This window comes from Chiloscyllium punctatum, chromosome 8, assembly GCF_047496795.1.
Source record: "Chiloscyllium punctatum isolate Juve2018m chromosome 8, sChiPun1.3, whole genome shotgun sequence".
NCBI classification, from domain to species: Eukaryota; Metazoa; Chordata; class Chondrichthyes; order Orectolobiformes; family Hemiscylliidae; genus Chiloscyllium; species Chiloscyllium punctatum.
Window position 1 is genome coordinate 31998109 of NC_092746.1, and position 14006 is coordinate 32012114.

At 39.7% G+C, this 14006-nt stretch overlaps 1 protein-coding gene across 2 annotated transcripts in view; it reads right to left on the reverse strand.

Annotated features, from left to right (window-relative positions):
- Window positions 1–8239, reverse strand: part of abcb5 (ATP-binding cassette, sub-family B (MDR/TAP), member 5) — a 95328-nt gene extending 87089 nt beyond the window's left edge. Inside the window, exons 1-2 of one of the 2 annotated variants that reach the window (XM_072575333.1) lie at window positions 8155–8239; window positions 6183–6261 (exon numbers count right to left, since the gene is read on the reverse strand). In XM_072575333.1, the coding sequence (XP_072431434.1) occupies window positions 6183–6231 (49 nt within the window). In that variant the 5' untranslated portion in view covers window positions 6232–6261; window positions 8155–8239. Of the gene's footprint in view, window positions 1–6182; window positions 6262–7564; window positions 7630–8154 lie in introns of those variants that run through there. The other variant, XM_072575334.1, reaches the window with a different exon arrangement.
- Between the last annotated feature and the right edge of the window lie 5767 nt (window positions 8240–14006).

The following is a 14006-nucleotide window of genomic DNA, read 5'->3' on the forward strand; positions in this document are numbered from 1 at the left end:
CAGAGGCTGAGGAGCGACCAAATGGACCTATATAAAATTGTGAAGGATTTGGATAGGGTGGATAGTTGGGGTCTCTTTCTCGGAGTGGAAATATCAAATATTAGTGGATATAGGTTTAAAATGAGAGGGGGAAAGTTTAAAGGAAATGCGCAAGGCAAGTGTTTTTTATGCAGAGGGTCATTGGTGCCTGGAACGCACTGTCCCTTGAGATGGTAGACGCATGTACGATTATGAGGCATTTAGACAGATAAATGATTTAACTGGGAATAGACGATAGGCAGGCAAATGGGATTAATTTAGATTGGCATCATGGTCTGCACAGACATGGTGGGGTGAAGGGTCTGTTCCTGCACTGTACTGTTCTATGTTCTATGTTCCAAACCCCTTGAAAGAAGGCCCAACATTCCATTAACATTCCTAATTACCTGCTGCACCTCTATGCTAGCTTTCTGTGTTTTGTGTACAATTCCCCCAAAGTCTCTTTGTGTTACAGCTGTCTGCTAAACTGTCACAGAAATATCAACTTTTCCAACAGCAACCGAAATGGATTTTTATAAATGATACGTTTTTTAAATCAAATGTAGTCTGCAATATACAACTTTAAGAAATTGAACCTTATATTTTATCCTGTCTGCATGGGTAGCAGTAGATCCTAGGTGAGTTGACATAGTAGACAAAGGGGGAAAGGGCAGAATTTTGGAATGGCACTTAAATCCCTTCATAGCCCTCATCAAAGACAACTTTTACAATGCATGGAGCTGTTAATCAAACCATGAAAGTAGAATGTTCCCACTGTGTTAAATGATAGGTTGTAAATGCTGTCATTGAGACAGAGATCTGGTCCATACTAGTCACAAACAACCACCTAACTATTTCAAATCCCATTAGGTGGTTGCTGCCCAACTTTGTCTGACTCCTAAAAGCCTGGTCTTCATTTTTGCATATTCCCCACGTAGTAGTTGATAAAAAATAAAGTTTCCCACAGTATTTTTGAAATGTGGATATAGAGAGGAATCTGTGCATTTGTCCTTTTTTTTGCCCAGAGACATGTAAATTTAATCTATCCTTGTGATCCTAACTTTATCTACAGATAGTTAAGGAAAACATAACATTATTATCGAACACTTCTCACAAACACTGTCCTTGCTATTTACATATTTTAAGTATTAACCCGAATACAATCCCTAGGAATGAGGTATTTTCTTCGAATTCACCAATGAATCAACATTTTTCTTGAGAAAACAGTGCTGCTAGTGATTGACCGCCTGTTCTACACAGAACCCAATAATATTCCAGAAAATGGAAACAAATACCAAATAAATAGGTAAAGAATTATTAGATGTTGTACAGAATGGGTAGTTAATCTGATGTTTCTGTTTTGTGTCACCTCCCAAGATAAATAACAATCCATGGAAGGCAATTTGTTTATCATATTCTCCCATTCTCCCAATTCCTGTCTCAAATCTATCTTGGCTATTACATTTCACAATATCTCACAGTAAGTAATTAGGTAAGCAAATAGATTGTTATTGTTTATTACAAGGGAATTGAATACAAATGGATGACTGTGCTTCAGCTATATAGGACATTCATGAGACATATGGACTCTTTATTTTAAAAAGAAATGTATATGTATTGGAAACAATTCAGAGAAGGTTTATTAGGCTAATACCCGGAATGGATGGGTTGTCATATGACAAAAGGTTGCCAGGTTAAACATATCTATCTGCCGGAGTTCAAAAGTGTAACAGGTGATTTAATAAAAACATAAAGAATTCTGAGGGTTCTTGACAAGTGGATACAAAAAGAATGTTTACACTTGTGGAGATTCTAGAATGAAGGGTCATTGTTTAAAAATGTCACCATTTAGATTGTGATAAAGAGAATTATTTTCTTTAAAAAGTTTGAGAGTCTTTGAAACTCTACTCTTTTTAAGGAAGAAATAGATAGATAGATTCTTGATAAATAATTGGGTGAAAGATTATTTTGGGTGGGGGGAAGTAATTAGATCAGCCTTAATCTTAATGAATGAGGTAGCAGGTTCAAGGGGTCAAGTGTCCTACGCCTGCTCTCAATTTGACATGTCTATGACCTGAAAAGTAATTTAACAAGCACTAATTGCAAAACCGACACTTTTAGCAGAAGTTCAAGAACCCAGTCCAGTAAGTTTTGCCACAGGGATCCCTAAAGCAATCAGAATTAACAACTTTAAATATTTCAACATTTCTACATCCATAAATCATTTATAAGTCAAAAAAACAAACATTTTAATCATATATTTACTAACCAAATTTTAACCTCTGTTACATACGTATGCACAACAAAGGTATCTTACAACCCTCAATTTCACACCATTTTGCTAACAAATCTATTTCCTGTTACCTTATTCAGTACCTTTTCAAGGCCAATCAATTCTCAGACCAAAACTAGACGACACAGATTTAAGGTGAGAGGGGAAAGATTTAAAAGGGACTGAAGGGGTAACATTTTCACGCAGAGGGGGAAAATTGTGTATGGAATGAGCTGCCTGTGGAAGTGGTGGAGGCTGGTAAAATTATAACATTTAAAGGCATCTGAATGGGTATATGAATAGTAAGGGTATAGAGGGACATGGGTCAAATGCTGGCAAAAGGGACTAGATTTATTTAGGACATCTGGTCGGCATGAATAAGTTGGACCAAAGGGACTGTTTCCATGCTATTCAGCTCTATGACTCTATGTTACGTTTCTCCATTATTTCACTGAAGAACAAAATCAAGTTTACTATTCATAGTTTGTCTTCACTGAATTCACATTAGTTATCAATTATTAATCATTATTCTTCTAAACGGCAATCAATTTTAACCCACTCTTGACGCTTCCATGCACTGAAATTAAGTCTATCTATCCGTCTCCACTTGTGTGAACTCGATGTCGCATTTACTAAGTCCACACTGCTAGGTAATTGTCTCAAATAATACATCCGTGATGTCTTTCAAAATTTCAAGTAATCTGCATGAATGATGGTGCATACCAGGTCAATACTGCAGCACAAATCATTTTGAGGAATCTCCATTGCAACGTGATAAATTACTCATCTATTCACAAGAGTCAGAGGGAAATTGAGAAACAAACTTGTAAGGGAATCTCAGCTATCTGTAAGAATAATAGGGTAAGAATCTGTAAGAATAATTATGGTAGGGGATTTTAACTTTCCAAACATCGACTGGGACTGCTATAGTGTTAAAGGTTTAGATGGAGAGGAATTTCTTAAGTGTGTACAAGACAATTTTCTGATTCAGTATGTGGATGTACCTACTAGAGAAGGTGCAAAACTTGACCTACTCTTGGGAAATAAGGCAGGGCAGGTGACTGAGGTGTCAGTGGGGGAGCACTTTGGGGCCAGCGACCATAATTCTATTTGTTTAAAATAGTGATAGAAAAAGTTAGACCAGATCTAAAAGTTGAAGTTCTAAATTGGAGAAAGGCCAATTTTGACGGTATTCGGCAAGAACTTTCGAAAGCTGATTGGAGGCAGATGTTCACAGGTAAAGGGAAGGCTGGAAAATGGGAAGCCTTCAGAAATGAGATAACAAGAATCCAAAAAAAGTATATTCCTGTCAGGATGAAAAGGGAAGGCAGGTAGGTATAGGGAATGCTGGATGACTAAAGAAATTGAGGGTTTGGTAAAGAAAAAGAAGGAAGCATATGTCAGGTACAGTCAGGATAGATCGAGTGAATCCTTAGAAGAGTATAAAGAAAGTAGGAGTATACTTAAGAGGGAAATCAGGAGGGCAAAAAGGGGACATGAGATAGCTTTGGCAAATAGAATTAAGGAGAATCCAAAGGGTTTTTACAAATATATTAAGGACAAAAGGGTAACTAGGGAGAGAATAGGGCCCCTCAAAGATGAGCAAGGCGGCTTTTGTGTGGAGCCACAGAAAATGGGGGAGATACTAAATGAATATTTGGCATCAGTATTTACTGTGGAAAAGGATATGGAAGATATAGACTGTAGGGAAATAGATGGTGACATCTTGCAAAATGTCCAGATTACAGAGGAGGAAGTGCTGGATGTCTTGAAACAGTTAAAGGTGGATAAATCCTCAGGACCTAATCAGGTGTACCCAAGAACTTTGTGGGAAGCTAGAGAAGTGATTGCTGGGCCTCTTGCTGAGATATTTGTATCATCAATAGTCACAGATGAGATGCCGGAAGACTGGAGGTTGGCAAACGTGGTGCCACTGTTTAAGAAGGGCAGTAAAGACAAGCCAGGGAACTATAGACCGGTGAGCCTGACCTTGGTGGCAGGCAAGTTGGAGGGAATCCTGAGGGACAGGATGTACATGTATTTGGAAAGGCAAGGACTGATTCGGGATAGTCAACATGGCTTTATAGATGGGAAATCATGTCTCACAAACTTGATTGAGTTTTTTGAACAAGTAACAAAGAAGATTGATGATGGCAGAACAGTAGATGTGATCTATATGGACTTCGGTAAGGCGTTTGACAAGGTTCCCCATGGGAGACTTATTTGCAAGGTTAGATCTCATGGAATACAGGGAGAACTAGCCATTTGGATACAGAACTGGCTCAAAGGTAGAAGACAGAGGGTGATGGTGGAGGGTTGTTTTTCAGACTGGACGCCTGTGACCAGTGGAGTGCCACAAAGAATGGTGCTGAGTTCTCTACTTTTTGTCATTTACATAAATGATTTGGATGCGAGCATAAGAGGTACAGTTAGTAAGTTTGTAGATGACACCAAAATTGGAGGTGTAGTGGACAGCGAAGAGGGTTACCTCAGATTACAACAGGATCTGGACCAGATGGGCCAATGGGCTGAGAAGTGGCAGATGGAGTTTATTTCAGGTAAATGCAAGGTGCTGCATTTTGAGAAAGCAAATCTTAGCAGGACTTATACACTTAATGGTAAGGTCCTAGGGAGTGTTGTTGAACAAAGAGACCTTGGAGTGCATGTTCATAGCTCCTTGAAAGTGGAGTCGCAGGTAGATAGGATAGTGAAAAAGGCGTTTGGTATGCTTTCCTTTATTGGTCAGAGTATTGAGTACAGGAGTTGGGAGGTCATGTTGCGGCTGTATTGGTTAGGCCACTGTTGGAATATTGTGTGCAATTCTGGTCTCCTTCCTATCAGAAAGATGTTGTGAAACTTGAAAGGATTCAGAAAATATTTACAAGGATGTTGCCAGGGTTGGAGGATCTGAGCTATAGGGAGAAGCTACAGGCTGGGACTGTTTTCCCTGAAGCATCGGAGGCTGAGGGGTGACCTTATAGAGGTTTACAAAATTATGAGGGGCATGGATAGGGTAAATAGGCAAAGTCTTTTCCCTGGGGTCGGGGAGTCCAGAACGAGAGGGCATAGATTTAGGGTGAGAGTGGAAAGATATAAAAGTGACCTAAGGGGCAATGTTTTCACACAGAGGGTGGTACATGTATGGAATGAGCTGCCAGAGGATGTGGTGGAGGCTGCTACAATTGCAACATTTAAGAGGCATTTGGATGGGTATATGAATAGGAAGGGTTTGGAGGGATATGGGCCGGGTGCTGGGAGGTGGGACTAGATTGGGTTGGGATATCTGGTTGGCATGGATGGGTTGGACCGAAGGGTTTGTTTCCATGCTGTACATCTCTATGACTTTAAACAATTAGTGCAACACAAGAAATAAAGCCTATAAAAAACATACTGAATCCATTTATAGCAGATGAGGAATGGATTTAATTCAATTTACTTGTTTGAAAAGTTGGTAGCACCTGTGGTCATGCTGGGAAACTAGTGAACTAATAGTCCTTCTCTCCAACACATGCCCCCTTATAAATAAAGTGAACAGTTAACAGTAACATACCATCATTTTAAGGACAAAACTCAGGTTGCACACAGAAAAGCCCACTTGCCAACTAGATAAATCCCTTGTAGGTCATAATGTCAACACTCAGCACGAACATGGTTTACTAAATAGATAATCACTTGAAAATCTGAGAAACAAAAATATGCTTTGCAAATTTCAAACTCAGTTTCATATTCAGCTGAGCTTCAGAATATTTGTTTCTTTTTAAGAGTGATCTAAATGTGTTCATGTTTAAAATAAGCAGTCGCACTTCAACTGCATATTTTAATAACATTTTTTGGATCTTGAGAAATGCATAGTGCCGTACTTGAAACAAAAACCTACAGAATAAAGACTCACCATCAGCAGAAACATCTTGCCCTTGGTTTGCTTTGTATTCTTGAACCATGATTCTTGGGATTCCTACTCCCCTCGAAAACTAATTAAAGTAAAGAAAGCGAAAAGCATTCAGACTGTTGTGTAAAACAAACCTAAAAGAAAGAAATTTCTTGAAAATGAAGGTGGTTTCTGTGCTGACACTAGGAAACTGTGAAGACATTGCAATGTGAAGACATTAGCTTTCTTTCATAATCATTTATTTATTCATGATTTACAGCTTTTGCTGGCTTTGCTAACATTTACTGCCGATCCTTAGTTGATCTTGATGGTCTGGATTTTGGATTCATTGGTGAATGAAAGGCACCATGTTTTAATTACACTTGAATCTGTCAATTTGTTTTCTATGCGTTATGAACCAAAGGTCATGTTGTAGTAAAGGCCAATAAATATGACATCCTTTATAGAGCATCTGGGAGCTGAATGAAAAGGATAAATAACTTTCCCACTCTTCCTGTAAGTCCAAGTGTGAACCTCTCCAATTAGGCTCCCTAATCCGTTCCATCCCCGCTCTCCCTTCTCTACTGTAATAGTCCCAATCAAATTAAAATATGAACTCTTTAACGTGACCTTTGTGAAACATCCCACCTTCTCAACTTGACCACATCCCTGTCCTTCAATATCCCTCCACTGCTGACCAGCTAGAGCTAGTTGGGAGTACATTCACCTGGTCTGTTCTTATTGATCCAGTGTTAGGGGGAAATCCATTTCAATGGCTTCAGACCAATTTGGCCTCTCCTTTTCCAATGTCCATAAATCTGACCTCATCCAAACTCTGCTGCCCATAACCTAACTCACACTGAGTCCTGTTTTATCTATCATCCCGTGCTTGTTAACTTACAATGTCCCAGTATGACAATAGCACAATTTGAAAACACTCATCCTTTTGAAAAAAATTAATCTCATCACCCTTACCCTTCCCTACATCTGTGGTCTCTTTCCGTCCTAGTAACTTTCAACAGGTCTGCACTCATTCAATTCTGACCTCTTACACATCTCTGATTTTAACTGCACTACTGGGGTTCACCACATTCAGTTGTCAGGACCTTAACTTTTGAATTATTTCTACTAATCTGTTTACCTCTCTATCTCCCTCTCTTCCTTTAAGCCATCCTTCAGACCAATGTTTTGGGAACTTGTTCCAACCTCCCTTTATGTGACTTGGAGTTTAGCAAATCTTCATTGGAGCATCTCAGAACATTTTACTATGTGAAAGGAAATATTAATACAAGTTAATATTACTACCTCCTTAATGTATCAGATTGAATAATTGTGAATGAGTAATGTAGAGTCTGAGGCTGTTTGACAGTACTTACGAAATATCACAAATTTAAAGGGATACTTACACTGAAATAAACAAATCCTTTTTTTCTGGGGAGTTTAGATACTATCACTGAAGAAAGTGTAGGAAGTTCACACCATTCCCAAATTTGAACAGTCAGGCAGGTGCCACAATAAGCTTTGCAGTGACCAGAGTACCTCCAAAATCAACTTGCTCATTTTAACATTCTGCATTTTAAAATTACAATTTTAGTCAAATAATGCAGAGATCTAGATCCCACTAATTATATAGCAGCTCCACGGGATGTTCATTATGAATAACCAACTTTTTACACAGGTAAAAATCACACACCATCAGGTTCTAGTCCAACAGGTTTATTTGGAGGCACTAGCTTTCGGAGCTTTACTCCTCCATCAGGTGGTTGTAAAGCAGCTCTTGGACCACAGCTACCTGATGAAGGAGCAGGTCTTCGTAAGCTAGTGCCTCCAAATAAACCTGTTGGACTAGAACCAGATATTGTGTGATTTTTAACTTTGTTCACCCAGATCAACACCGGCTGCTCCAAATCACAACTTTTTGAACGTTTTGAATGAGATTAACTCTTTTTAAACAATGATATGTAGAAATAAATTGTAAACCAATGCATTTGCTTACCTTTATTTGCCAGTATTAAAAATGGTCTTCATGAATTCTCTAAGTATGACTCCTCAAAAGTACAGACACTTCCTTTTCATTGATGCCTTTAAGTGTAATTAGATAACACCCAGATGCTGAGGCACAGGTATCAAATTTCACCTCCTACATGTGACATAACATTCATGTGACTTCCATGCCAGTGATGGTTGACGGTATTCTTGTTTGACAACTTATATAGTACTAAGTTATTATTATCATTTTTAAATATATCCAGCTATGTGTTATTAATCTACGAAGTCCAAACTGGGTTCCAAGTGGAATGTATTTATTCAAATTTATCTGATCTGATTTAAATTTAACCAAAGTGGGTTTACAGGCATTTGATGTGGGCAAATTGAAAATCAAACATTTAGGAGTCAGAATTGTGTTGCCATAGTTGTGTAATTAATTAGGTTTAAGTTTCCAACATGTACTGTATGTGTGTTTAGTAAGGAAAACCTTAAATTGTATGTGCTATTGTTAAAAATCTTAAAGTTGGCCATTTCTTTGTCTCAAATACCATATTGAATCTTTAACAAAAAAAAAGGGAGTGCGCAAAGGTTGTAGCTGGGTCACATTTTGCAATTGGAATTCGCTGAAATATTGATATTTATTGCAGTAAGGAACAGAACTGTCTATAACCATCAACCAGCTCGTTGTGTACAGTTGTCTGACCAAGGTGTAGTTTACTGAGGTGCGTGGATCTGCTGAATACTCCAAGTGGGGTGTAACCATGACTTTGCATTACTGCATCACTGTTAGTTCAAAGTGTTCTCATTTGTACCTTGGATTATTGGTTTCCCTGCTAGATGTGAGATTAAAGTCTTTTGGATGTTGTTGCTGTCTGAGTACTACATTATTGCAGAAAGGAACAGAACTGTCTATAACCAACAACCAGCTCGTTGTGTATAATTGTGTATAATTGTCTGATCAAGCTGTAATTTGCTGAAGTGTGTACAAAAACCTGGACTAGTCACACAGAATAAACAAAACTGAGACACTGTTTGCAGAAGAACAACAGCCACGAAAAGAAATCATGGGTCCTGGTGTTTCTTTCATTTTTATACCCTTTATTGCACATTCCCACTATGTCATTCCACCTCCCCCCACCCACCCCACCACCACTCTCACCTTTAACCCCCCCTTTCACAGCTTTTGGACACCCAGAATTAGGAATTATCATCATGGTGGGGTTAAAATGTTTTGTATAGGTTTTGAAAAAACATCTTGGCTTTTGTACTCTGTGTGACTATTCATAAAGTCCAGGTTTTAGTATACACATCAGCAAACTTCAGCTTGATCAGACAACTATACACAACAAGCTGGTTGATGGCTATAGACAGTTCTGTTCCTTTCTGCAATAAGGTAATACCCAGACAGCAACAACATCCAAAAGATTTTAATCTCACATCTAGCAGGGAAACCAATAATCCAAGGTACAAATGAGAACACTTTGAACTAACAGTGATGCAGTAATGCAAAATCATGGTTAGACCCCACTTGGAGTATTCAGCAGATTCACGCACCTCACTGCAGAAAGGATATATTGGCCTTGGAGGGAGTACATCATACATTACCAAGAATGATACCTGGGTTTTGGTTGTTTAGTTGTGAGGAGAGATTATACAAATTAGAGCTATTTTCTCTGGAACTTAGCAGGTTAAAGTCTGACCTGACCAAAGTCTTCAAGATAGCAACAGGAAAAGATGAGGTATATGAACAATTTCCAGTTTGGAGATGCTAAAACTGGAGAGCACAGTCTGAAAATTAGAGCCAGACTATTTAGATGAGACATCAGGAAGCACTTCTACACACAGAGTGGTAGAGGTTTGGAACACTCTTTCACAAATAGCAGTGGATGCAGGATTAGTTGTAAAGCTTTAAATCTGAGATGGATTTTTTTTTGTTAAGCAAAGGTAGTAAGAGATATGGGCCAACGGCAGGCAACAGAGCAGCCATGATTCTCATTAAATCACAGAACTGACTCAAGGGTATGAGTGGCCTACCTCTGTAGTTAGGTTTTTTATGTACTCTTTGCTGTATTTCTTTTGGTTTCACCATCAAGTTTAAAAAAATGGTAAAAAGTCTCCCAGAAAATTAGCATCATTCTGTTCACCCTTAATAATGCACTGTTTCTACTTATGCAAATATGGTTTGACAACAGAAAAAAATGCACTTTGCAACTTAGTGATAAATAATTTCTTGTTTTAAGTGGGAACTAACCACAGTTATGAATGCTTAGCGTGGAGCAAATAATAAAAGAGCAAAATACTGGGATCTGGGATAAGGTGGGGGGAGGGAAACTTAGGAAATGACACAAGCACTAAACATCCCCACTGTCCTGTGGCCGAACACTTCAACTCCCCCTCCCACTCCGCCAAGAACATGAAAGTCGTGGGCCTCCTCTACCGCCAAATCCTAGCCACCCGACACCAGGAGGAAGAACGCCTCACCTTCCGCCTTGGGACCCTCCAACCACACGGGATCAATGTGGATTTCACCAGTTTCCTCATTTCCACTCGCCCCAACTTATCCCAGATCCAACTTCCAACTCGGCACCGCCCTCTTGAACTGACCTACCTGTCCAACTTCCATCCCACCTATCTGTTCCACACTGCTCTCCGATCTATCACCTTCACCCACCCATCTTCATCTACCTATTGCATTCCTAGCTACCTTACCCCCCCCACCCCCCCACAGCCCTCCCCCCTCCCATTTATCTCTCAGCCCCCTCGGACCACCCCTTCATTCCTGATGAAAAGCTTATGCTTGAATCGTCGACTCTCCTGCTCCTCAGATGCTGCCTGACTAGCTGTGCTTTTCCAGTAACACACTGTTCGACTCTGATTTCCAGCATCTGCATTTTCTCCTAGACGGACAGGTATGCAAATTGATTACCTTGGTTGTTTAGTTATATTGAATTGGTGTTAATGAGACAGTGGAACTGAGATATTAAGCCAGGAAGCTTGTGGCGCTCACTGTCAGATTGAATCAGGTGGCTATGTAAGCCGTTCACCTTGATCGACTATTGACCCCTAGGATCAGCCCAATCATTAGGGGTAATTACAATTTCCAATACTGTCTTTTGTAACAACCTTCCTGAGAGATAAGTGCAACTTAAATCATGCTAATTACATTGTTACATCAAACTACTGCTGAGCCACTGTACTTGGAAATAGTCTGGATAACCAGTTAAAAGAAGTTAAAAATCTCACAACACCAGGTTATAGTCCAACATATATTTGGAAGTACTAGCTTTTGGAGCAGCAATGATAAAGGAGCAGTGCTTCAAAAGCTAGTACTTCCAAATAAACCAATAGGACTATAACCTGGTTTTGTGTGATTTTTAACTTTGTCCACCCCAGTCCAACATTGGTACCTCCTCATCCTCGTTAAAAGAAGCCACTCAAATCAAAGGGGTCTCTCACACACACTCCAGAGAATATCAGGACCAAGAAGCAAGAACCTTGGGAGCAGGAAGAACAGCCTCAAATCCAGTTCGACCAAACATAATTGAGAGGTACACACTTTCTAACACTCCCAAATCACATTCTAAGCTAGTCTGTGGGTATAGGCATTTAAGAACTGTTAAGATTACTTGGGATATTAGAGGGAAAGACTAGTTTTGTAAAGTTGTTCATAATATATATAATATATTTTATATATAATTTATATATTAGAGATAACATTATGACTGTAATTGGGGAGTATATTTCTGGGAATACCTTCAGGGAAGTTATTTAGGTGGAACCAAGATGTAAGAAAGGGATGATCACCTTATTGGGATTGTATTATAGACCCTCTAATAGTCAGAGGGAAATTGAGAAAAAAAAATTAAGACGAGCTCAGTTATCTGTAAGAATAATAAGGTGGTTATGGTAGGGGATTTTAACTTTCCAAACATAGACTGAGACTGCCATAGTGTTAAGGGTCTAGATAGAGAGGAATTTGTTATGTGTGTACAAGAAAATTTGCTAATTCAATGTGCGGATGTACCTACTAGAGAGGGTGCAAAACTTGACCTACTCTTGGGAAATAAGGCAGGATAGGTGACTGAGGTGTCAGTGGGGGAGTATTTTGGGGTCAGTGACCATAATTCTCTTAGTTTTAAAATAGCGATGGAAAAGGATAGACCAGTTATAAAAGTTCTAAATTGGAAGAAGGCTAATTTTGATGGTATTACTCAAGAACTTTCAAAAGTTGATTGGCAGTAGATGTTTGCAGGTAAAGGGATGGCTGAAAAATGGGAAGCCTTAAAAAATGGGAATAACAAGAGTCCAGAGACAGTATTTTTCTGTTAAGGTGAAGCACAAAACTGGTAGGTGTAAGGAATGCTGGATGACCAGAGAAATTGAGGTTTTGGTTAAGAATAAGAATGTAGTATATGACAGGTAAAGACAGGAGAGATTGAGTGAATCCTTAGAGTATAAAGGCAGTAGGAGTATACTTAAGAGGGAAATCAAGAGGGCGAAAAGAGGACATGAAATAGCTTTAGAAGATAGGGTTATGGCAAATCCAAAGGGATATTATAAATACATTAAGGACAAAAGGACAACTAGGGACAGAATAGGGCCCCTTCAGGATCAGCAAGACTACCTATGTGTGGAACTGCAGGAGATGGGGGAGATATTAAACAAGTATTTTGCATCAGTGTTTACTGTGGAGAATGATATGGTGCATGGAGAATGTAGAGAAATAAACTGCAACATCTTGAAAAATGCCCATACTACAGAGGAGGAGGTGCCAGACGTCTTAAGATGCATAAAAGTGAATAAATCCCCAGGAGCTGATCAGGTGTACACAAGAACTCTGTGGGAAGCTAGGAAAGTGATTGCTGAGATATTTGTATCATCGATAGTCACAGGTGAGGTGCTGGAACACTGGAGGTTGGCTAACGTGGTGCCATTATTTAAGAAAGGTTGTAAGGAAAAGCCAGGGAACTATAGACCAGTGAGCCTGACCTCAGTGGTGCCCAAGTTGTTGGAGGGAAGCCTGAAGGACAGAGTTTACATGTCTTTTGGAAAGGTACAATGAAAAGTGGATAATGTCGCCATGTTCCAGCGCCGTCGTGCGTTACAGAATAAATTGTGTACATATTAAAATACTGAATAAATTAATATTAAATTGATACTGCTAAACCCAAAACAGCTTCAAAAATTGACCTTTCCTTTTCAGTAACCTTCATTGTCTCTGTTCCACCTGTCGTCACTGTCCAACATTGTCCTGAGGATCTGGGCATTGTGCTCCTTTCCTGCTGCCACCAGAGTTATTGGTTCTGGGTCCACCCCCAGAAGTCATGCCGTGGTGGTCTCGCACCTCCTCTGACACTGGACATTGACTGACTTGATGGTACAAGTGATAATATTAAATAAATTTAAATCTAAATCTTTTCTTTCTTTCAGGCATACCATCCCATTCCTTTGTCTGCCTAACTGCTTTTCTGTCTCTCTCGGCTCCATCTCTCCCCAAATGCTCACTACTCCTTCACCTCCCCCAACATCCCTGTCTTCAGCATAATCGTCCATACCCCACAAGAGTGGCCTCCACACCTTCCACTTCTTCCTCTCCAACAGACCCATCCAGTCCCTGTCCACCAATACCATCCTCCACCTCAATGAACGAGTCCTCACCCTCAATAACTTTTCCTTTAACTCCTCCCATTTCCACCAAATCAAGGGGGTGCCATGGCCACCTGGACGGACCCCAGCTATGCCTGCCTCTTTGTTGGCTATATTGAACAGTCCCTCTTCAGTACCTACACAGGCACTGTACCCCAACTCTTCTGCCATCACTTCGATGACTGCATCAGTGCAGTGTCCTGCACCCAGGCT